Consider the following 23433-nt stretch of genomic DNA (forward strand, 5'->3'; position numbering starts at 1 on the left):
GCTCTTCTGGATAACCAGCTCTAGAGGGCAGTAGCTGAGTCTGTCAGCTTTGGCCATGAGGGCCTGATTCAAGGCCTAGCATCTTGTAGGTACCCCCTCTTTAAATGTTTAGTAAACATTACTCTCTGTTATGTCCTGTAGCTGTCCAAATAGTCTCCGTTCCTAAAGGCCCCGTTCTCTGCAAAGCCTTTTCTGACCTCTCTAGATCTCTCTTTTTTACTCTGAATTTCAACATCCATTCATCAGTTTAGCAGGTATTTATTAAGTGCCTCCCATGTGTGATGCACTGGGAATATGTTGGCGAATCAAACAAACATAGTCTGGTTCTTTCCCCCTGTCGCCTGTCTTCTAATGGGGAGGTAGGCAGTAAATAGCGAAACAAGTATCTTATTACAAATAGAGTGCAGTGATAAAGAATAACAGGGAATATACTTAGTGTGGACTGGGAAGGTCTCTGAAGAGTTGTCATAGAAGCTAAGACTCAAGAATGAGGAAACAGCCAGGTACAGAATACACCTCAGAGGTCTCCCTATACAGATTAGCATTTGATCATTCTCCAGGATTTAATTCTGTGCTACTCCTTGACGTGCATTAGCTTTGTTTCTTCAACTAGATTGCAAGCTGCCTGCGAGCTGAGACCATACTGCTGCGATGCTGTATTGTTAGCATCATCCTAAACACATAGTGATGTCAAATTAGTCTTCACTGTATGAGGCTCTGCTACTCTAAACCCTTAATTATAACAAGAGCTCTCTAGGCTAGGATAGTCCCTTTGCTTCCTCTCAGTTATTCTAGACCTAGGTGTCTTAATTTCCTGAAGGATGACTGTTTTGTATTGTGAGGGGAAACAAAAAGGAACCCTAGTAGATTATGGGAAAATAGCTATGCTGGCTCCCAGGTACCCTTTTAACTTTTCTAGCTTCTTTGTTTTGAAAATTTCACTCTCTCAGACCAGTCTCCCATTTGTTTTCACTGACTTACTAACAACATGATGGAAAGAAGGCCGAAGCTGAGTTCGTCGATTTATTCAACCATTTTTATTGCACTTCCACTCTGTGCCCAATATTGCATCCTAACTAGACCTAGTCAGGCACCATCCCCTGACCTCACCAGTGCATTCTGGTCTTATTTCTACCCCCAGTTAGCTTGATAATCTCTAAGCCTCAGTGTACTTTTGTTTCAAATGGGGATAATAATATCTGTTCTTCTTGGCATACATAGTCATTAGGAGCCAGGTGTATGAAGGAACTCTGACAGTCTGGAATAGTAAGGCTGTTATTACTATTAATCTGAGTCTTGAGTCATCTATTTTTTGTCTGACAGCTCAAGAACTGATTATGGGTTTGCCCCTTCCCAGCCATCTCACCCATTACCGAGGCTGCCTGTTTACAGGAGGCCATGGCACCAAGACTGTGCTCTGTGCTCATTCTCCATGTCCTCATAACACCTGCTCCTGCTCCTATTTCTTCCTGTGTAGCACATGTGGGTCACTGCCAGCAGCACTCCGGCATGTGCCCAGGGCTCTTCAGACACAGGCAAGCTGTTGTGTTAGCAAATAACTTGGAAAACAGTGATGTGCCTGAGCTTGTCTTTGGCTCCTGTCCCCATCCACCGGAAGAAGCTGGTTTTCCTGACTCAGCCTTTGTGCCAGGACAATCTCTTAAGTGGTGAACTTGTAGTGGTGTTTAGCAAGAGCATTTGGAACAGGTGGACTCTTTTTCCACCATACTGTCAGGACCCCATATGTCAGCCCACAATATATGTCAAATAAATGGTCCTGGGACTTTGTGCACTTACTTACCATGTTCAGGACCTTACATGACTGTTATCTCTTCATTCTTGCAATAACTCTTAGCGTATGAAGAACTGAGGCTCAGGAAGGGCTAGTAGCTTTCCAAAGATCACAGAGCCATCAAATGACAGAGCTGCCATTTGAACTCAGGTGGTCTGATCTCAGGATGCCAACATTGTTTCAGCTATATCCACAGCTGCTTGCCAAAGCAAGCTCTTGATATTTGTATCTGACATATTACACTTAACAAAATACCTTTACATTATCTTACATTTATAATTCAAGGATGCTGTGAGAAGGTCAAGTATTTTCACCTCTGTTTGACAGATGAGAAGGTTGAGACTCAGGTTTAGTGAATTGTCTACCATCTCTGAGCTTGGCAGTGGCAGAGCTAGGACTTGACCTAGCCTTCAAAATCCCAGTCAGCACTTTGTCTGGTTCCACACACTATCTTGATCCCTGGACAGAGCAACTTCTCAGGGCCTTTCTCTTCCATTGCCTTACCCCAGGAAGCAAGTCCCACCCCCTGTCCTCCCTGAGAGGTCTAAGCTAGAAAATGGCCCAGGCCTCTGTGATATTTGGACTTTCCAAAAGAGGGCTGCTCTGTGCCGGGAGAGACAACGTTAGGCACACATATACACAGGCTCTGAGTATTCCCTTTGTGACCCAAGGCAGTCCTGCCAAATAGCCTGTGCCTCTACTTAGAGAGAAGCTGGGTCAGCCATGACCAGCCCAGGGCTGGTAACATTGAGGCCAGGGTGTCTAGTTCCCTTCCCCAAAGTCCCAGTTGTCTTGCAGATGTATACCTCTGGACCAGGAGAGAAGGTGCAGTCCCTGCCCACCCCTGTTCCTGAGAAAAGAATATACACTTACAATATTTTGAGCTCGCCTCGTGGACAGCAGTGGAATCACTACTGCTACTATTTCTTTTCTTAGCCTCTCAAGTGTTTCCTGGGCCAGGTACAGTGTGGTAGAGTAGAGAGAGCTGTGGCCTGGTAGGGTCAACCAGACATGAGCCCCATCTCTGCATCACCTTAGCCAGTCACTCAGCTCCTCTGGGTCCCAAGTTCTTTTGTACAAAATGAAGAGGTTGGGCCAGATGTTCTCTGAAGACCCTTCTAGCTCTACCATGCAGCTTCTCCATTTCTCATAGTCTAATGTCCTTCTGAGGATATTCTATGGTTACTATCATGTTCACAGTATCCCCAGCTTTTATCTCATGACTCTTCCATACTCCCTGTAAGATAAGTTGTTGTACCCTGTGTTCCAGGGGATCCTTTCAGATGATCATGGGCTGGCTGCTGCCCTCTGGAGAAGCTTCTTCAACCAGAAATGTGAAGACCCTCGACAGCTTGAATTGTTGGTAGAATATGTGAGGAAACAGGTGAATGGCCCTTCCCCTCCCCTCTAGAATCTCACAGAAAGCAGGTCCTTCCTGATGTCTGCAAATGCTGGACTGTCTGTCAGAGGATCATGAGAGGCTGAGTTCCCAGAGGTTAGCAGTCTGAAGGAACTCTGACCAAATCATGTTGGCACTGGGTATCCATAAAGAGAACCTTCTGTGTATTTGCCATGAGCAGGCCAGGGGTCAGGGAACAGGAATAGAAAACAAAGGCACAGAATAGTCTCCTGCTTTCCATAACTTTTGGTTATTCATTCACTACATGTTTGATTGCCTTGTGTATGCCAAGTGCTATGCTAGATCCTGGGCACACATAGTCCTGTCAGATATGGGCATGATACAGTGCAGCAACCCAGTGTAGCCCCCTTCTCCACCCACTTTGAGCCCCAGGATTCCTGTTTCTTGCTTTTAATGGTTAGCAAAACTGGACTCAAGGCATTATTCCACAGACATCCCTCAAGCCTCTTTCCACTGGGCGCTTTGCATAATCACTTCATTCCTTACCCCGCTGCTGTCCAGGGCTCCCTGATACCCTTGTTTCTAGGAGAAAGCTCCAGAGTGAGGACTGTTTAACTATGGTTTTCCTCAGGCCCATGGAGAATTCACTCCTTGATCTCTCTGCCCCCTAATAGATGAGAAACCCATATTTTCTAGATGAGTGATCTGAGTGGCAGGAAACAGGAACATAGAGGCTTTTCTAGGGTCTCCCAGTGAGTCAGCCTGCACAGCTGGCCTAGAACCCTAAACTGGGTGATTCATGTAGTCACAGTAGAGGCTTCAGCTGTTCCAGACAACTCACCAGTTCAGGCTGTCCCATGAGTCACACCTTTGCTTCATGGGCATGGCCCCTGGAGCAAAAGGGGCCTCACCCCACAGTTATTCTCTTATTTACCTGTGTCCATGGCCTGTAAGCCTTCAACAGCCAGAAAATGGAAGGCCCGATCCTGGCTTTTAAGGAGAAGACTGGGCCTACAAGACAATCTTGTTGATTGCTAGAGAAGTCAGTTGAGGCTCTTTGGACCTGGAAGCCAAGACTTCCGTTGGACCATTCTTCAAATCTACTAGAGCCGGAGAGAAGGCACTGTGTCCAGAGGGCCCCCTCACAGGGAATTCTGAGACTTACGCTGTTGGCTGGACTCGCCCTCAGACAGGAATAGCAGTTGACAAAGCAAATGCCATGTTTTCTGAGAGACCAGTCCAACTTTCCAGCTGCTGTGGTGGGCTTATGCCAGGGGCCATAATGGGTACAGCTGGGACCTCTCTGAGGGTCCTAAAGGAAAGGGCTACCGTACCAACGCCCCTATAAGAAGTCCTGTATTGCCCCAGTGAGAGGCAGGCAATAAAACAGTGATGGGGCTCTTAGGGAAGCATGGAGCCTTTCTGGGGACCCAGTTCTGTCAGCAAACCTTTTGAGTACCACCTGTGTCAGGCATTCTTTTCAGAAAGCAGAGATTAATAAATCCTAGTCCTGCCCTCAAGGAGCCAGCTCCTGGTTTGGCAAGGAAGCCAGTCAGGTACAAGGCTAACCCCGGAATAAGTCAGGCTGTGATGTGATACAGGTAGGAACAAAGTGCTGTGGAAGGCCAGAGAAAGGAAAGACTAAGTCTGACGGAGAGGATTGGGGAATCTGGGTCCTGAGCAGACTCATCCTGCACCATGCTGCTAGTTAGTGTGGTAGATGGCCCAAGACCCAGTGAGAGGTTATGTTTATGATGAGATTTTTATCCCAGGAGATGGGCGTAGTGGTGGCCTTAGGGACTAAATGGAGCAGTTGGAAAGAGGAGTGGATTTTAGAGAAGTTAATGTGTTAGTTCATCTCCTTGCTCTGGAGAATAGCAGGACATGTGAAAATGTAGACCTGAGGTATATGTGAGAGACTGGAGTTCAGTTCGAGGGTCAGCAGCCTGAGGATGAAACAGTAGGAGCAAAGGAAGTCTTGGAAGAGGGAGATGATCCAAGGCCTAAGATGAGGCCTTCGGACCCTTGTCCCCTCCCGTTATCCCCCAAATGCCTTCTCACCCCAAAATGGACTTTCATATTTCTGGATCCAGTGCGGATTCCTGCTCTGATCCAGCTCGCCCTAAATTTTGCCTGGCCACTTGAAAGAATTTCTCATTCTTCTGCTCTCCTTATTAGCAGCAGCCTGGGGAGTCCTCCCAGAAACCACCTTTGTTTCCTGAGACACAGCCACTCCTTAGGTCACCTGCTTCTTGCAGAACTGTTTGACCATACCTCCCTTGTAGCCATTCCTGTCTTCCATCACAGGTGTCCCCTCTCCACAATGCTGTTTGGGGGAATAAACTCCTCCAGCCCTTCTAGAGGGATGAAGCTGGGGCCCACTGACCGGAGTCGGGGCTAACTAATCTGGGGTCAGGGGCCATGAGAGGACAGCAGAGATATGCATAGTTTAAAAAAAAAAAAAGGTCTAGTGTACATATGTTCTATCATTTAATCTTGTCATTTAATCACCTCCTGTAGGTGTACATTACTATCCTCTTTCAGGCAAGGGAACTTACATCTCACAGAAGGGCATTGGCTCACCTTGGGTTTCGTTGCCACTCTGAATGGACACACACACACCCCTACCTCAACGATGTGTCTCCCCAAGACATCCTCCCTAGAAAGACCTTTCAGTCCAAAAAGTCAGGGCTTGTGTGTCTGACTGTTTAAAGGCACGATGAGGAATTCCCTAAAGCCTTCCCAGTGAGCTTCCCCAGTGACTCATTCTGCCAAACTTCCTTAAGTGAAATAAATCTGGGAGATCAGAGACACCCCCAACCCTGTCCGCCGCCAGCTGGGACCGTCAGAAGTTTCCTCATGCTGCCTCCTCTTCCTCTCCTTTAAAAGGCTGTTTCCTTATGCCACCTGATGTCTGTCCTGCTCTGTCCCTTTCCTTTGTTTTCTGCCTCCTGGTTGCAGATTCAGTACCTGGACTCCATGAATGGTGAGGATCTGCTTCTGACAGGGGAGGTGAGCTGGCGCCCTCTGGTGGAGAAGAATCCTCAAAGCATCCTGAAGCCCCATTCTCCAGTTTATAACGACGAAGGTCTTTGACCAGCTGGTCGCTCTAAAGGGCTGGCCAGCTTGCTTTGAAGAACCACCGGCAGAGAGGTGCCTGTTTGGCCCAGGACCCTGCAGAAAGTGGCGTGAACTGACCTATGAACAGCATCTGTCAAATACCTGGCCCCATTTGTGTTGATTTTCCTCTTAGTATGCCCAGGAATCTGATCTAGTGGGGTGCAGTGCTGGGAAAAGTTCTTCTGGGGTGTCCTCTTCCTCAAGTGAAGCCCTGAACAAGAGCTCCTCAGCACACATTCCTCAAGCCCCCTCTAATGACCTTGTGATTGACAGCTTTCCCTAAAGGCTGCGGAAGGGATGGGGTAGGTTAGGAAGGGGGCACCCCCACCAAGGGCCTACTGTGGCCTAGGAGGAGTTGGCAATGCTGCTGAGTCAAGACTGGTAACCATGCTCTGTCCCCTGGCTTTGAGCTGTGGGTTGAGTTTGACATTAAAAGAAACAGACTTAACTCTGCCATGACTCTCCTTTATTCCAGGGTCTTTTAGAAACTTATCTGAGGTGGCAGATGCTATAAGCTGAGGTGGATTCTTAGCTTAGAGACAGGGACAGGGAAAGGGTCAGGAGGGTCTCTGCTGTTGCTTTTGTCCCAGGTCATGGAAATGTTGCTGTGCGCCAAGCCACAGCCTGCCAGGCCCTGTCCTTTGGGGCCCCCAAGGCCTCTGATGGCCAGGCCAGGGGCTTCTTATATCCCAAATCATTTGGAAAGAGGGCTCAAGAACAAAGGTCCCTTTGTCAGCCTCCAGTGACCCAGGTGAGAAGCGTGCTGTCTTTCCTCTCTTAGTTCTCCCCTTATCTGAGATGCCGGGGAGAAGAGAACATTCTTCCTGGCTTAGTTGTACCATTTCGGGACCCAGCACCGTGCCCAGCTCTCTATGCCTTTCCCAGCTTCTGGAGCATGTGCTGCAGAGCCGCCGTGGTCTGAGCACTTGAGGACCAGTCCCCTCCTCCCTCTGAGTATAGGTCATCTCTTGGGAGATTTTCTTTAAATTGAAAAAAGGGGGCGGGGAACTATATTGCCCCTCCTTTCCCCCCATCAAACTTCCTTCATTTAACTTGCTATAAAATGAGTCATATAACGAAACTCTATATGGGTGAGGTATATCCCACTTCTGTGAAAACATTACAAATCAAACCGCCTTCTCTGAGTTTATTTAAGATGCTTTTGTTGCGAGCGGAGCTCTAGAGTGAAGCCTCCTCTGTGTGTGTGAGATAATAACACCTTGTAACTCATTACAGCTGGGCACTATTTACATAAACCAGAGCTGAGCCAGGCAGGAATTTGCTGATTAATTTATTTTTAATGGAGTGAAGTATACCATGCACCAAAATAAACTTTACTGTGTGTACCTAACTGCTCCTGGAATGGATGGAAAAATTAATGGAACAGATTTTGGCTCCCAACTCTGCACATTAATTCATATATAAAAGTTATTTGAGCCTTAACCCATTTGCTGCCCACAGCAGCTCCCCAGCCACAGATCCCAGTTGAGCTACTGGGCTTGTTTTAGAATCATGGAATCTCCGATTTGGAAGGAACTTTTGAGGTCTTTCAGTCCAGCATTGGTTCAGAACTTGACTCCCCTTCTCAACATCCCAGTTGGCCTGTGTTCACGCAGGCCATATATGAATACTTCAGCAGCAGACGGTCCTGGCCTCAGAGTCATGTCCTGTCTCCATAAATGAGTAACCATCAAACATTGCATGCAACTCGAACACAGAACTGTGTTTCAAAGAGCCAAATCCGTCTATCATGTATGTGATGTCCCAAAGCCCTTAATTTCTGTCGGCATCTTTCACTGACTATGCCCCACCTCCCATTCAAGATAAAATCCAGGCTCCTTGGAGGCTGCAAGACTCATCTTAGTTTGACTCCTGCCTGTTTTTGTCAGTCTCTAACCTATTTCTTCCCTGAACAAACTGAACCACTTGGGGTTACCTGAGGAGACCACCCTATGTTTTTCCTCTACCTGGGTTCTCTCCTTCCCTCTTCTGACTAAAGAAATTCCACCTGTCCTCAAATACCCTCCTCTCCTGTCCGCCCCAGGCGGTATCCTCCGGTGAAGGATTTTTACACCCACCTTCCATCCTGCACTATGAGCTCCTTCAAAGTGGGCACTATGTGTGGGAGTTGCTTTTGTTTTTCCAGTGCCCATAGAGTGCCTGGTTCCTAGTAGGCATCGGTGTAAGCTTTGATAAACAAAAGAAGGAATGAATCACTAAAGCAAGTATTATCAGTTACAATACCACCAACAAAAAAAGCCCTTTTCTGGACCATTCTCTTAGTCTGACCTACAGTTCAGCTTATTTTAACAATTGGGTAGGAAATACCTCCTTTGGCCTTTGCTGTAGAAACAAAACATTCTTTCTCTAACTAAATAAATTTTTCCTATCGTGAATTGTTACTATACAAAACAAGTGAAGATGATTTCTTGCCCTCGGGGAGATTGCTCTCTAGGAATAGTTTTTTCATGTGTACTTCCAGAAAGGATCACAGCAAATTAAGAGACACTGTTACAATAAAACTGCAAAACAAAATTAAAAAGTTAAGATGCAAGTATTGAGAGGAAAGAGAAGGAAAATCATCATCTTAGAAAACTTAGGCGGCTAATATCCCAACTTTCAGATGACTTAGGGTAATTTGTGAAGTGTTTTTATTGCATTATCTCGCTTCAGTCCTATAAATAGATATTATCCTCATCATTCTTATCCCCTGTACATAAATGAGGGGACTAAGGCTGAGAGAGGTCCGGTGGGTTATCCAGGGTAAGAAGGGGCCAGGAGTGCCCCTGCCCATGTCTCCCAAACTCAGGGCCCTTGCTCTCTGTCCATCTCACACTGCCTTCTGCAGGTCAGTAAGGAAATCTGCAATTGAGTAGAAAACTTTGCTGAGCTTCCTGGCAGCGGGAGGCAGAAAGGGAAAAGCCTTAAGGTTATGTAGTTCCCATTGTTAGATAAAAGGAAGTGTACTTATTCATCAGAAGAAACAAATGTTTTCCTCACTGAGTGAGGAGAAAAAATATTATAAGGGTTTTAAATGAGAAACACTGAACAATGTAGTACCCCTAAGATTTCATTTTGCCTAAAATTTTAAAAATCATAAATAATTGCTATTTCTTACATCAGGCTAAGATTAAAAGCTCAGGCCACTATTCAGCCAATATGTTTTTTGCTATCGTTTTGTGCCAGACACTGCTTGGTATTTTCATATTTTATTTCATTTAATCCTCTGACAGTTCTGTGAGGTAAGTGTTGTTAAGCTCATGGTATCACTGAGGGAAACTGAAGCTCATGGGGGCATCCTGCTTTTGCGCTGCATGCAGCCTCTGGTGGTTCCGACATCCACATCCAATGCTTTTAGTTCTAGAAAGTGTACCAAGTGGGGGAAGGGTCAGTTGTGGTACAATTTAAAAGTAAAAGGAAACCTAAAGCAATATTCCAGCCACATGGGGTTGTGTGGGCGCATACACATAGGGACAGGAAAAACCAGAACAAGGGGGTTAGAAATTAGAAAAGCCTTAAAGGGATTTGGGACATACAGCATGGGCAAGTTCCAGGTAAGAACGGGAAGCGAGGAGCTGCCCAGGAGAAGACAGAACAGGACGATCTTCAAACTCAAGTGGACCAGCTGAGTTGGTTGCTAAGAGAAGAAAGGGTTGCAGAGATGTGGGTGGGGCCGTGGATGGGGGTAACCTGGGTAATAAGACAGGGAGCCACCTGCATTCTTGGAAAGGACTGACCTTACGGGAGTGAAGATGCACAGCAGTGTGCAGGGTGAATTGGATGAGTCAGGAAGGGATTCTAGACATCCATGCTTGAGGGCCCGGGTGGTGGTCGTAGGATTTAAATGAAGTTCAAGCCCCAGAGACATTTCAGGAAAAAAAAAAATCTCAGCTCTCCTCTAGCTGGGAGATGGAGAGATGGGGCTGTCTGGCAGAAGGGAGCTTAGAGGAATCCTCTTTGTGTTGTGTTTTTTTCAAGTGTTAATTACAGTGCCCTATGATACAGGCCTACCACATCACACAACAGGGAAACAGAGCCACTGAGAAGAAACCACTTACTGTTGAAAGGTGACCCCACAGCAGAGCTGAAGAATCTCATGTCTTCTGAGCCCAACCTTGTTGCTTTTGGTGCACCTTGGTTGTACGTGCATGGGGAGCCAGTCTGGTGGAAGACTTTGAAGATAGAGATCCCCAGGAAGGGCAAGGGCACAGGGCAGGAGTGGACCTTGGGATGATTAGGACAAGGGCCAAGGACTGGTCTTGTCTTGAGTGTAGAAGGAACATTTGACCACAAAATTAGATGAGCTCCCGGAGGTGAAGTGCAGAGGGCAACGCATTTACAGGGGGTGGTAGGAAGAGCAGGAACTGGTGGAGGAGGGAAAATCTGGAGAAGAGTCCGGGGGAGAGGAGAGCTTCCAGGAGGAGGCTGCACACTGCAGATGGGGGCCAGGGAGTAAGTAGGTGTGGGGTAAGGCTTTACACTATTTCAGAAACAAGATTTTTGAGAGAATACAGGTTGCTAAAGGTCAAGAAGACAGGATTTGTTGGCCACTGTGGTGTCTTGGGAAGTACCTAGCTGGGCAGAAATGGAGAAAAATGGGACACGAGTTAAAAGAGCAGGGTAATAAAGAAAACTAAAGTCACCTGAGCACAGGGTAAAAAAAACTAAGGCCACCTGAGCACAAGAAAGAGCTGAAGATGGGGGCGGGGCGGGGGGGGGGAGTTGCGTGGGAAGGAGTCTGATTAAATGTAAACTATTTAGTGGAAGGAAACATCCATGAATGTTAGGTGGCATTGTTGTTATTTTATTATCATATCCCTCTGCAAGTGGAAGTCTTGTCTTGAGAACTGGGGCTTGGCTTTGCGGGGAGAGGGGCAGGGGGACCATTTCCTGAGAACAGGCATTGGAGAACAGATGGAGGACAAGGGATTTCTGAGGCGAGGGCTGAGAGGCAAGGGAGAGCTCATGCTAGTCCGGACACTGAAGGAATCTAGAGTTTACCAGCCATTGGGGTGAAGGGGGAAGGAGGGAAGCTGGCAGGTTGTGGGCAGGGAGAACCAGATAGTCCCAAAGTGTTTGAACTCTTCCCTTGGGAGCAGCCCTCCTGTACTTGTCCTGGTTCTGCCCACGTCTAGCCTTCTCCCCACTGCATGCTACCATGTCTTGCCCACCCCCTCTCCTGGGTTGGGCCTTAGGTGGGGGTAAGCCAAACCTCAGGCCTCTGGCCATGATCCTCTACCTACTTAGCCCTGCCCCAGTGTTGACCTTACCCATCACAAATTTTCTGTGGTTTCCAGGGGACTTCCCTTGAGACATACCGGTGAGCCTAGGACCCAGACCCTGCCCAAGTTTTCAGTACCCCTCTCCCCTCTATTGACTCGGGAATTTCCAGGAAGAGTCTTCACACTCTAAAGAGATAGAATACAATGTGAGCACTACAGGGGACTTGGAGACCCCCAGCCCAGCCAGCTCGCTTTACAGGTGGGAAGGTGAGGTCCTGAGAGGCTCACAAGAGGTTTCACAGTCAGGAAACAACCAGCAGGCTTGTGCTGGCTTGCTTATTCCCTCTTTTTCTCTTTCCCTGTGGCCAGAAACAGCTCTTCTACGTTCTAGTCACCATCAGGGAAAGAACCTGCCACAGGGCTATACCCTAGTTGGGGGTGGGGCTAGGGACATGGTTCCCCTAAGGTTCCAGAATGGGTCATGAGCTTTAAACCCCAAGCGCTTGGTTTATACCTTGGCTGAATCTGTGGCTTATAATTATTTATGAGTCTGCATTTCCCACTAAACCGAGTTCCTCCAGGGCAGAGACCAAGTCTTACTCATCTTCAGAACCAAAATACTGGCCTCAAGTAGGCATTAAATACATGCAGGGTGGATTGGATGCTCAGAGGAAGAGGGGCGGGGTTGGGATGGGATGGGATGAAGAGGAGAGGTAGCCGGATCAATAATGTTGGGGGCTTAAGAGGTCAGTAGATAAGATCTCTCTCTTCCCCTCCCAAGTTCAGAAGGAACTGATAACTAAAAGAGAGAAACCCAGAAAAATTTGAGCTCAGCTCCTCCCCTAACAACCCATTAGACAAGCCATGCCCTCTCCACTGGGAAGGAGCAAGTACTGGAGGCAGAAGAGAAGCAGGAGTGGTCCTCTCACACTTCCCCTCTGGAGAATGGAGCGGGCAATCTCTCCTTATGGAAACAGAGAAGGGACAAATCTCCTACCATTGGATGGGAAGAGATGGAGGGGATGGAGGGAATGATGTGAAGGAAAGGGTGAGACCCCATTGTCACAGACCCAGACACAGACAGATTCCTGAAATAGAACACCAAAATTCCCTTTCCTCGTGGTCCTGAGTGCTAGGTGCCAGAGGGAGGCATGAGTGCTTGTCTGTGTATGCAGAGTGGAGAGAGAAACTTGCCTCCTATGAGCTGGGATGAGAGGCTAAATCTCAGAGCCACACTCCACTGACACGGCCTGAGAGGCATGTTCACCTACAGAGCCAGCCTTGGGTCCGGAAGGAGCCAGGGGCTGAGCAGGAGGCACTCCTGGTTGCTGCTCCATTAGTCTTCAGGCCTCCGCCGACCCCCTGCCTGTCACAGACGGAAAACCTCTGGAATTCAGCATGGACTGAGCTGCTACTTTTCCTCTCCGTGACTGGACAGAGTCGCCCATTTATTCCTCACAACAACCCGGTGAAAGAGGTGATGCTGGTCCCATTTTACAGATTCAGCCACTGTGTCCGTTGTGATTGTTCAACTCACCCCTTAAGTGCCAGAGCCAGTGTGACCTCCTGAAGGCCTCTGCGGTGCTCTAGGACAGTGAACCACACCCATCTGGGTTGTTTCTGGGAGTCTGGTACTTTGGGCCACTCTCCCCCGGGGGGCTGCTTCCTAAGTTACCCTAAAATACCGCTCTAGGAATTTCGCCAACACCTGCGCCATCGTCTTTACGATGAGAGCCAGCACCTTAGCAAGGCTCTCTTCAGAGTGTGGTTCCAGATGGTCTGCCAGCTCTTTCTATGCACCACTGCCCCCACTTCCTTCACTGGGGATACCCTTAACCCCCTAGTCCTCCAGTCTGGAATGCCCTGCTTGCCATTCTACACATCTTGAACTAGTTCTCATCCTTCAATATCCAGCTCGAGCCAACCTGTGGGAATCTTTACCGCTTGGCCCTATATCTCTGGATCTTGGGTCACTTTGCCTTGATTCAAAGGATTGGGGCACACTCTGGCTCTCTTACTTGCCCAGGCTGCTTTTCCCCAGGAATATGACCTGACCCAGAGGTGCCATATTAAAGGTGTGTAGCAGGGTTGGCATCAGAGCATCCTGTACCTGGAGGGCTGCAGCCCAGCCTCTGTTCCCACCACCCCCGCAGGATAGTCACCTGCCCAGGCGCCACTCAAGTTGTTCAGGACAAGGCTAAATGGCTCCCAGAAGGGCAGAATGATGCCAGGCAGGCGCCTGACACACCTCCTGGACAGGAAAATATTTTTCTTTCTCTTAATAACAGTTATTAAGGGGCCTGTGTCCAACACACTGCAGCCAGGGGCTGGGCTTAGCTATCTGTATGGCTCCCATCACCCTGGGTCCCTACCCCTAAGCCCAGACCCATGGCCAGGATCCATCCATCTACCCTCTTGTTGCCCTTTACCCACTCAGCCCATTGGGAGGGCCTGCCAGTCCTGCAGCCCTAGGGGATTTGATTTAATTTACACACTTTCATTATCAAGATGTCAGAGAGCCCTTCAAGTCAGTCTTCCCATCCTTGCAGTCCAGAGTTAAAGATAAAGACCACTGCCCAGGCACCCATGCACACAAATAGATCTACACCCAGATATGCACACATAAATATATACACACAGATGCGCACACAGGTAAATATACAGTGACGTGTGGCTAGATACTTGAAGGCAGCCAAACAGATGTACAAATATTCAGTATGTACATGTACATACACGCATAGGTACAGTTCTGCACAGGTATAGATATATATGTTGAATTGAGCCATAGGAAATTGCCAATATTCAGTGGTTTTTCACTTATAAAAATGGAATTTAATGCAAATGTGGGCATGGAGGAAAATGTGCAAAAATACTGAGCCAAATTTGTATACCCATATTCAAGCAGCATTAGTCACAACAGTCAAAAGGTAGAAATAACCCAAGTGTACATCAGTGGGTGAATAGATAAATGTGGTATATACATACAATGGAATATTCTTCAGCCTTAAAAAGGAAGGGAATTCTGAGACAGGCTACGACATGGATGAACCTTGAGGACATTTGCTAAGTGCAATGTGCCAGTCACAAAAGGACAAATACTGTGTGATTCCACTTACATGAGGTACCTAGAGTAGTCAAATTCATAGAAATGGAAAGTAGAGAGATGGTTACCAGGATGGGAAGAGGGGGAAATGGGGAGCTGTTGTTTAAAGGGTAGTTTTGCAAGAGAAAAAGAGTTCTGAAGATAGATGTGGTTGGTGATGGTTGCACAACAATGTAAATGCACTTAATGCCACTGAACTGTACATGGTTAAGATGGTAAACTTTATGTTATGTTATGATTAAGATGGTAAACTTGATGTTATGTGCATTTTACCACAATTAAAAAAGAAGTTTAAAAAAGACAGAGCCCAAAATATATACCATCAGGTAGATATGTCCACACTCAGGGATAAACACAGGAACTCAGCAACAGAGACACAGGGCTACCTCCCCTCCCAGGAGCACTACTTCAACCCAGATAAAGCCTGGTTCTCCCCTTAGACAAATCTGGAGATAAGGCCCTAATGAAGGCCCTGCCACCTCGGCTACCCCCACAGCTCATTACCCACCCACAGTCTGGCTCTGCTTACTCAAACCCCTGCCCCTCACACACCTCCCCAGCCCCAGGGAAGGGCCTCTTCTGAACACCTGGTGCTCCAATTTCTGCTGCTAACTCTGATATGGGACGGAATGTTCCTTGGCCTTGTCCTCTCACTTCTAGATGCCTTAAAAACAAAGCCCAGTCCCATTCATCTTTGGTCCCAGGGCCCAGGTCAACATAGGGGGCCCCTAAATCTCCCTCCTGCCCCCCGTGCATGTGTTGGGCTCTGTATGAAGCTCTGTGGACATAGAAGAACCTGTGCTCTAGACATGATCACAGATAAACCAGTTGCAATCAGTACTAACCAGGGTCTTGGGACACAGCGTTAGGTTTCCTGCTCTCCTGGCCCTCCCCATTGGGCCTCGTCTCTCCATAGAAAGGTGGTCCCTCAGGCTGGCACTGTGCACCATTGTGACCACTTCTGCCTGCCCTGCTTCCCCAACAAGCTGCCACCTGCTGATCCCCCTTCTCCTTCCCCAGAGCAATGCCTCCCACCTATGCTGCTCAGGACTCTGGGACCTTGGCCCTTGTTTAAGAGTGGAGATAAGAAATCTGCCAGCCCTTCCTGCCTCCTAACATTTCAGTGTGTTTCTCCTAGCCTCTGAAACAACCTTTCTCACTAACCATTTAATACTCAACTCCTGAGGAGGAGAGGAAGGCCGTGGTCTGGCCCCCACCAGGACGAGAACTTCTCCAGAGTTGAAGGTGTTGGAAATGCAGCCATCTGGAACAGCACTCCTCAGGGGTGGGCCTCAGCCCACTGCCCCAGATGCACCAAGGGCACCTGTTAAAAAGGCAGGTTCCAGAAGCCTACTCAAATGGGTGGAGCCTGGGGATCTGCATTTTAACACATCCTGGCCATTCTTGGGGACTCTCAGGTGAGAGCCACTATTCTAGACTCTTAGAGAATGGGCTCAGAACTGGGTGGGGTTGGGACAGGAGACAGTGAGTGCCACAGTTAGGGAGGTAGAGAATGGCAGGGCCGTTATAGGAGCAAAAAGAGGCCTAGAAAGGGGACAGATTGGTGATGTCCTTGGCAATTTTGTGTGACACTCCCTTCAGCTCTTATTTAGGGCCTGTGTGCAGGTGTGCTGAGGCTTGCAATATCCATCATGATAGGTTTGGGGTATGGACATTCTTTGAATTCGTGTTTGGGTCAGTTGAAGTGTGATCAAATGTGTGGTCTGCACATATTAGCCTTTGTCAACTCTCAGTATGTCAGTCAGCCTGTCTGCTTGTATGTTCACGTCTTTTCCTTGGTGTCTTGAGTCATTCATCCACCCTAGTGTATGCACGTGGTGTGCGCGTGTGTGCGTGTGTGTGTGCGTGCATGCGTGTCCCTGCACAGGCCCAGGCCCCTCTGAACCATAATACAACCTCACGGGGGCTCTGAGAGGTTAGCATTTGCTAGGAGCCTGGTGGGGATGGGGGAGGCAATGCTAGGGTGGGGCGGGAGTGGGATGAGGGCAGGAGTGTGCTGAGGGCCTACCACGGACTTTTCCCTGGGAGGGCAAGTCCTAACAGCAGGCAGACAGGTGGGGCTGACCTGACAGGTTCCAGAAGCCAGGGGCAATGAGGCGGAGCTTAGCTCTCTGACTTAGGGTGGCAACGTGTTGGGGGCCCCGCCACACACGGGGTGGAGAGGCAGGAGACGGGCTTGCTGGGATCTTCTTCCTGCTGTAGCCAGCCCAGGACAGAGGCCATGGAGACCGTTGGAGGATGACAGCAGCCAGGTGGACAGGCATGTTCGGAGGCCTAGGGCCTGGGAGCCCGGGAGCTCAGGGCATGGCAGGATCCCTGCGGGGCAGGGTGGAGGAGCTGAAGCGGCCTTGGTGGCGGGAGAGCTCACCACTGGTGCTTCAGCACAGCGAGGCCGCCCGGCTGGCAACCGATGCCCTTCTGGAGCGGGGCGAGGCCGCCTACCTGCGGGTCATCTCTGAGGAGCGAGAACTGCCCTTCTTGAGCGCCCTAGATGTGGACTACATGACCAGCCATGTGCGTGGGGGTCCTGAGCTTGGTGAGGCCCGGGGACTGGAGGCCTCAGGGCCCGACCGCCTCAGCCTGATCTCCGAAGTCACTTCAGGCACTTACTTTCCCATGGCCTCTGACACAGACCCCCCAGACCTGGACTTGGGCTGGCCTGAGATTCCACAGGCCACAGGCTTCGGCCCCACCCAGGCTGTGGTCCACTTTCAGCGGGACAAGACTAAGAACATCAAAGACCTTCTGCGTTTCCTCTTTAGTCAGGCACGCACGGTAAGGCCCTCACCTCTCCAGACATTCATTTCACAGATATAGAAAACAGGCCAGGGGAAGGAAGGGACAAACCCAAGGACATACAGCAGCTTAGGGGCAGCCCTGGGTCTAGAACCTCTGTCTTCTATCAGATCACAGGCTCTTAGAGGGTGCAAGTGTTTTACTTACCTTGATAACCCCTTGGCACTCAACATTATGGATAAGCGGGGAATAGTGGGTGGCCCTCAGGGACTCCACGAACACCCTGAAAATGCATGCAAATTGTCCATATTGCAGGGAGGGATCCTTCCTGCTTCTTTCTTGGGAGAGGGTCTGTGGCCTTTATCAGATTCTCAAAAAGGTTTATGATCTCCAAACTAAGAACTCCAACGTTGGCGAACATCTGAGCCACCCTTTGACTTACACAGAAGAAAACTGAGGCCAGAGAGGGGCTGGGGCTTGCTCAGGAAGGTCCACTCAGTTGGTGAAGAGCTCAGCGCTCAGGGAGGCAAGAAGTGGTCCTGATGCAGGCCCTGGGCCCTAGGCACAGCCCTGCCACCTGGTGCACGTCCCCATCTGCCCCTTGCCCCTTGTGCACTGTATCTCTAGCTGGGCCCAAAGAAGGGAACCTCTGACTCAGGAGACAAGAGAGTGAAGCAGATGACCCCAGGCAGGATTTGAGGTAGGTTGGCCTCAGTGTCCTTGTCTGGGGAAGCAGCCCAGAGGGCGCCTGCTGCAGAGAGCGGGAGCCAGGATGCTGAGATCCCACCAGCATGAGCCGGCCTGGAAGACCTGCCTGCACCTCAGGCAGGGGAGGACCAGGCCTAATTGGCACCGGGAATGGGGTTATTAGTGTGGTAGCCCTGTGGCTGCTGTCGTCACCCCTGCTTCTTTGATCTTTTCTGCCTGTTCTTGTTCCCCCCACTTCTGGCCAGGCCTGTGCCATGGACTAGGGCATTCCCCAGAGCCTTGCCTCCTCACGTCCATTTAGACCCTCCACCTCTGGGCCAGAAGCCAGGCTTCTGCTCTGGGCTCTCACTGACTGAGTGACCTCGGCAAGGGCTTCCTTCTCCTGCCACCCCATGTCCTCGTTGTTAAGGAGGCAGCAGGAAAGGAATATTCATTGAGCTTCTGTTGTGTGTCGAGTATTTTCACATTTAATTCTCCACAACTCTGAGATGTAGCTGTCATTATCTCCATTAGCAGATGAGTGGGTTGAGGCTTCCAGAAGTGAAGCAACTCACCCAAGGCTGTATTACTAGCAGTAGCAGGTTTGAACACGGTTCTGTGTGGCTCCAGTTGGAGGGCTTTGCTCTGTGCCTCCTCCTTCTCAGCCTGGACTAGGAGAGGAGGTTTTTACAGCAGATATACGCAATGGGAAGGGACACGTGGGGGCGTGGCGGTGCCAGGGGTTTTTCAAAGCTTCTTTGAGGCAGCCCGTTATGAGGGAGGCCACAGGAACCAGCCCCTCAACTGAGCAGAAAAACTGGTACCACCCGGCATGGGTGGAAGTGAGGGAGTCTGTGGGGATAAGGTGTCACACGGATCTCTGTAGCTTTACAGGGAAACTGAGGCAGGTCTGGCAAAGGGCATTGAAGACCCCAGTAACTGGCTTGCACTCTGATCCTTGAGAAGGGAGCCTCAGACAGTCCCTGAGACAGAGCTAGTGGGGAGAGTGAAGACCTAGACTGGGAATTGGGGTCTGGGTTCTGCTTCTGACTCTTTTCCCCTTCTGGGCCTCAGTTTCCTCATATGCAGAGTGGAGTGTTAGACTGGTACAGTTGATCCACAGACATCTTTGAGAATCTTATGATACACACTCTGTCCTTAGGGGGGGAAAATGCACACAAAGGACTTTAAGACAGTGAAACCACCTTGTGTCTAAGTTAAGACTCCCTAGACTAGGTCATCACTAAAAGTCCTTCCCATTCAGTTTTTTCGCTGGCTCTGGCCTGATTTTCAGTCCAGGGCTCTTTTCCTGGGATCCAGCCCCTACCCCTGGGTTGGGCAGTGCTGAGCTTCCCCTCCCTCCCTCAGGTGGTGGCTGTGGTGATGGACGTATTCACCGACATGGAGCTCCTCTGTGACCTCATGGAGGCCTCCAGTAGGCGTGGTGTCCCCGTTTACCTTCTCCTGGCTCAAGAGTACCTGAGGCACTTCCTGGAGATGTGCTACAAGATGGACCTCAATGGGGGGCACCTGCCGGTCAGTAAGGGACAGAGACTATAACCAGGGGGTGAGGTGGGGAGTCAAAAGGGCAGAAGAGTCAGTTGGGTGGTCAGTGAGCATCGGGGGGTCAACAGGAGTGGGGAAGTGGATTCCCTTAGCTGTTTAAGGCTCAGACACCCCATGGGATTTAGACATGGCTTGAGTCTCGTTTTCTCAAAGTCAGCCCCCAACCTTCATCCCTCCCTGGTCCAGAACATGCGTGTGCGAAGCACATGTGGGGACACATACTGCAGCAAAGCAGGCCGCCGCTTCACCGGGCAGGCCTTGGAGAAGTTCGTCATCATCGACTGTGAGCAGGTGGTGGCGGGCAGCTTCAGGTGAGCAAGTGGGATGCAGGGGAGAGGGGCCTGGGGCTGGGCCACTGGCTGACAAAGGCACCCGGGATCTGGCAGCTTGGAACTTTCCTTCATCCATCCATCTCTTCCAACATGAACTGAGCAGCTGCCCCGTACCAGGCATTGTGCAGGGCTCAGGGGACAGTGTGGGTAGCGAGACAGCCCTAGGCTGGGACTGGGAGGTGCTAGCTTAGTGGGAGGACTTTAATGCCGTTGACACTGAAAATAACCGTTGCACTTTGGAACTGGAGGGACTTCAGGGAACTTGCCCCTGGTCCATTTTACAGGTGGGGAAGTTAAGATCCTGAGATGGAAAACCATATGTCCAAGGCCACTGAGCTGGCTAGGACTTGCACAGACCTTGGACTCAGAGGTCCGCCCCTCATTTGGCCCTCATGGTGGTAGAGTTGTCTTGGTATGATCTTCTGGTTGTGACACCTGCCTAGCCCCAGGGTCCTGCAATTTGCCTCCTGACCCTGACCCTCTGCCTCCAGCTTCACCTGGCTTTGCAGCCAGGCCCACACTAGCATGGTCCTGCAGCTGAGGGGTTGTATCGTGGAAGACTTTGACCGGGAGTTCCGCTGTCTGTATGCTGAGTCACAGCCTGTGGAGGGCTTCTGCGGCGGTGAGGATCCCAGGGCACTGTGCCCTCCCCCAGTGGCCCAGGCCTTCAGGCCTGGAATCTCAAGCCCTATGTCCTCATCACCATCCAGCACCAGCCTCAGCAGCATCAAGCGCTCCCCTCTCATTGGCTGCTCTTCCTACCTCACTCTACCAGGAGGCGGTGGCTGCAGTGATATGGGTATGGGGACCTCATCTCCGGGCCCTGCCCGTCGTGAGGCCAGTGGCCAACCCTTCCTGCAACGTCAGCTGTCAGATCCTAACCATGGCTCCCCACCAGGACCCTACAGAGCCAACCTGGGCAAGTTGGGGGCATCCCCATGGTCCCAGTCCTCCCCTGCCCTTAACCACAACAGAAACAGCCCCTTGACCAGGGCAGTAGGATCACCTCTGCTTAATCCCCCACGCCCCTTCCTCCCCTTCCCCCGGGGTGTCCCAGTCCTGTCCCAGCTCCCAGAGGATGAGCTCCCAGGAAGCCAGGAGCCCAGCCCCCCACAAGGCCGCTGGGTACCTGGCACAGCCCTGGAGACAGTGGAGGAGAAGAAAGTGTCTCTGAGTCAGAGTAATGGCCAGGTGGATCTCCTCACTCCATTCCCCAGAGCTCGAGAAGCAGGAGGCCCTGATTCTGGGGTAACTCCCAACTCAGGCTCCCTCTGGCCTGGAGAACAGACCTCAGGGGGCAGGAAGTTGTTCTCAAATCAGAGATACAACCAGCTGGATCTCCTGCCCCGGACCCAGAGTGCTGGGAGTGCCCCTGAGTCAGGGTCTCTCAGACCTGGTGATCGGACCCCAGAGGACAAGAGACCGTCTTCAAACCACAGCCATGGCCAACTGGACCTCCTGATACAGCACCCCAAGGCTAGGGGCTCCAGAGTGCCCCCTGAAGCCAAGTCCCCGGCCAGAGCTGGCAAGCAGAGTCCAGATGAGCGACGGCAGACCCTGGGCCACAGCCAGCTGGACCTCATCACAAAGTTTGGCCCATTCCGGGCTGAGGGGCCTGGGCCCAATGGTCTCCCTGGACCAGGTCCTGCCCGCAAGCCTGGAGTGGGCTCTGAGGATGAGAAGCGGCTGACTCTGGGTCACAGCAAGCTGGACCTCATCACCAAGTATCATCAGTTGCAGGGTGCCAGGCAGGGAACTGAGCCTGGCCTTCCTGGGGGCCCCACAGGTGGCCATCACAATGGCAGTAGCAATGGACCATCTGGGGATGAGAAACGGCTGACCCTGGGTCACAGCAAACTGGACCTCATCACTAAGTACAACAAGTCCAAGTTCAAGCTGCTCCGAAGCCGCTTTGAGTCCTAGTCTTGCTCCCTGCAGAGATACATTTCTCCTCCATCTGCTGAGACTATAGGTTTGCTCTGGGTGGAAGATCAGGCAGAGGCTGTGTGGGGAGGAGAGGATGTCTAGAAACCCAGTTTAGATACTCCCTGGGCTCAGGATTCTTGCTTACACACACACATACACACGTACATGGGAAAGTGGAACCCATAATGTCATTTGCCACTGTGCTGGGCGCTTCACATGGTTACTTCTCATCCTTCATCTTCACAACAACCTACAAAGTACCCTCTAGTAGATATACGATTCTAGGATCTTAGGTGTTATCTTCCCTATTTTCAAAATGTGGAAACTGAGGCCCAGAGAGTTGGATAACTTGCTTAGAATCAGGTCTAAGGAAATGGCAGAGTAAGAGCCCATACCTGTGTCTCTGACTCTTAAGACTGTGGTTTTGCACAGATTTGACACACGATATCAACAGTTCATATGACCCCATGCACACAAAATATGTACATCATAGAGATGCCCCAAATGCCTGTATAATATTCATAACACATTCACAGTGTTCACACCCACAACTGCACACCCACAGACACAATAAATGTCATTTGGCTAAATGAATGGCTACATAAAATATAAACATTCAGTCACACTGTAGATCTGTTAGGATCCACAGACCATAAATATGCACTAAACACACACACACACACACACACACACACACACACACACACACACCACGTACCAACTAGTATTTTCTTGTAGCGAAGCAGTGTACCCCGCCCTGCTGGGCATGCCATAGGGCTGATAAATAAATCAGACACAGTCCCTGGATTAAATGCATAAACCACTGGCCAGCAAAACAAGGCTGTATCTAATTAAAGGCTAACCAGTGACAGAGCGTGGTAGGGAATGAAGGACAGAGAGCTGTGGTGACGGTGGAGTCATGAGGAGTTTCTTAGAAGAGGCGGCCTTTGAGCCAGGCTTTGAAGAATGGGGAGGATTTGGACAGATAGAGGAGAGGGTTTGGGAATTTCTGGTAGAGGGAATCAGGTGAAGAGAGCCCAGGGAGGGGAACGATGGAGTGGGTCTGAGATGAACTGGGAAGTATGCAGAGAATACGTATACCTAGACTCTGACACACACACACACACACGCACACACACACACACACACACAAATTTTCCTGAGTGTTCCTTGAAGCACAGGCTCTGACAAGTTGTGGGTCCTTTTTCTGACCTCACCCCCTGCCAGAAATAGTATTATACATGATAGAAATGAATAAAAGCAGACACGTTATGACTCAGCTGCAGCTTGGTGTATCCTGAAGGTGGAGTTATGGAAGTAAGTGCTGGGTGGAGGGGGAGGGCACTGCTCGAGGCAGTTAGAAGGGCTCCTGGTAGAATGTGGATGGCCAAAGGAGGGATGAGGGGAGGAAAAGGGCTCCAAGCGTCTTCTGCCCTCACTGTGACATTCTGAGAGCTCCCAGGGCTCTTGAAGATCCTACAGATTGTGGGTCAAGTACATCTCATCCACAAGCGCATATCCCTTAACCACCACCATCTATCCCAGGGATAGAAAGTGGCCGCTGAGTG

At 50.1% G+C, this 23433-nt stretch overlaps 2 protein-coding genes across 3 annotated transcripts in view; both read left to right on the forward strand.

Annotated features, from left to right (window-relative positions):
• Window positions 1-7623, forward strand: part of LOC107500791 (ubiquinol-cytochrome-c reductase complex assembly factor 1) — an 84902-nt gene extending 77279 nt beyond the window's left edge. The window contains exons 9-10 of one of the 2 annotated variants that reach the window (XM_016126401.2): window positions 3063-3176; window positions 6114-7623. In XM_016126401.2, the coding sequence (XP_015981887.1) occupies window positions 3063-3176; window positions 6114-6248 (249 nt within the window). In that variant the 3' untranslated portion in view covers window positions 6249-7623. The remainder of the gene's footprint in view (window positions 1-3062; window positions 3177-6113) is intronic. The other variant, XM_016126402.2, reaches the window with a different exon arrangement.
• An 8979-nt stretch (window positions 7624-16602) lies between these two features.
• On the forward strand, window positions 16603-23137 carry FAM83C (family with sequence similarity 83 member C). Its single transcript, XM_016126403.2, has 4 exons — window positions 16603-17393; window positions 19410-19577; window positions 19794-19918; window positions 20431-23137. Exons 1-4 carry the CDS (start codon window positions 16857-16859, stop codon window positions 21860-21862), a joined length of 2262 nt encoding a protein of 753 aa, XP_015981889.2. The 5' UTR covers window positions 16603-16856; the 3' UTR covers window positions 21863-23137.
• Window positions 23138-23433: the final 296 nt, after the last annotated feature.

This window comes from Rousettus aegyptiacus, unplaced genomic scaffold (assembly GCF_014176215.1).
Source record: "Rousettus aegyptiacus isolate mRouAeg1 unplaced genomic scaffold, mRouAeg1.p scaffold_m13_p_12, whole genome shotgun sequence".
NCBI lineage: Eukaryota > Metazoa > Chordata > Mammalia > Chiroptera > Pteropodidae > Rousettus > Rousettus aegyptiacus.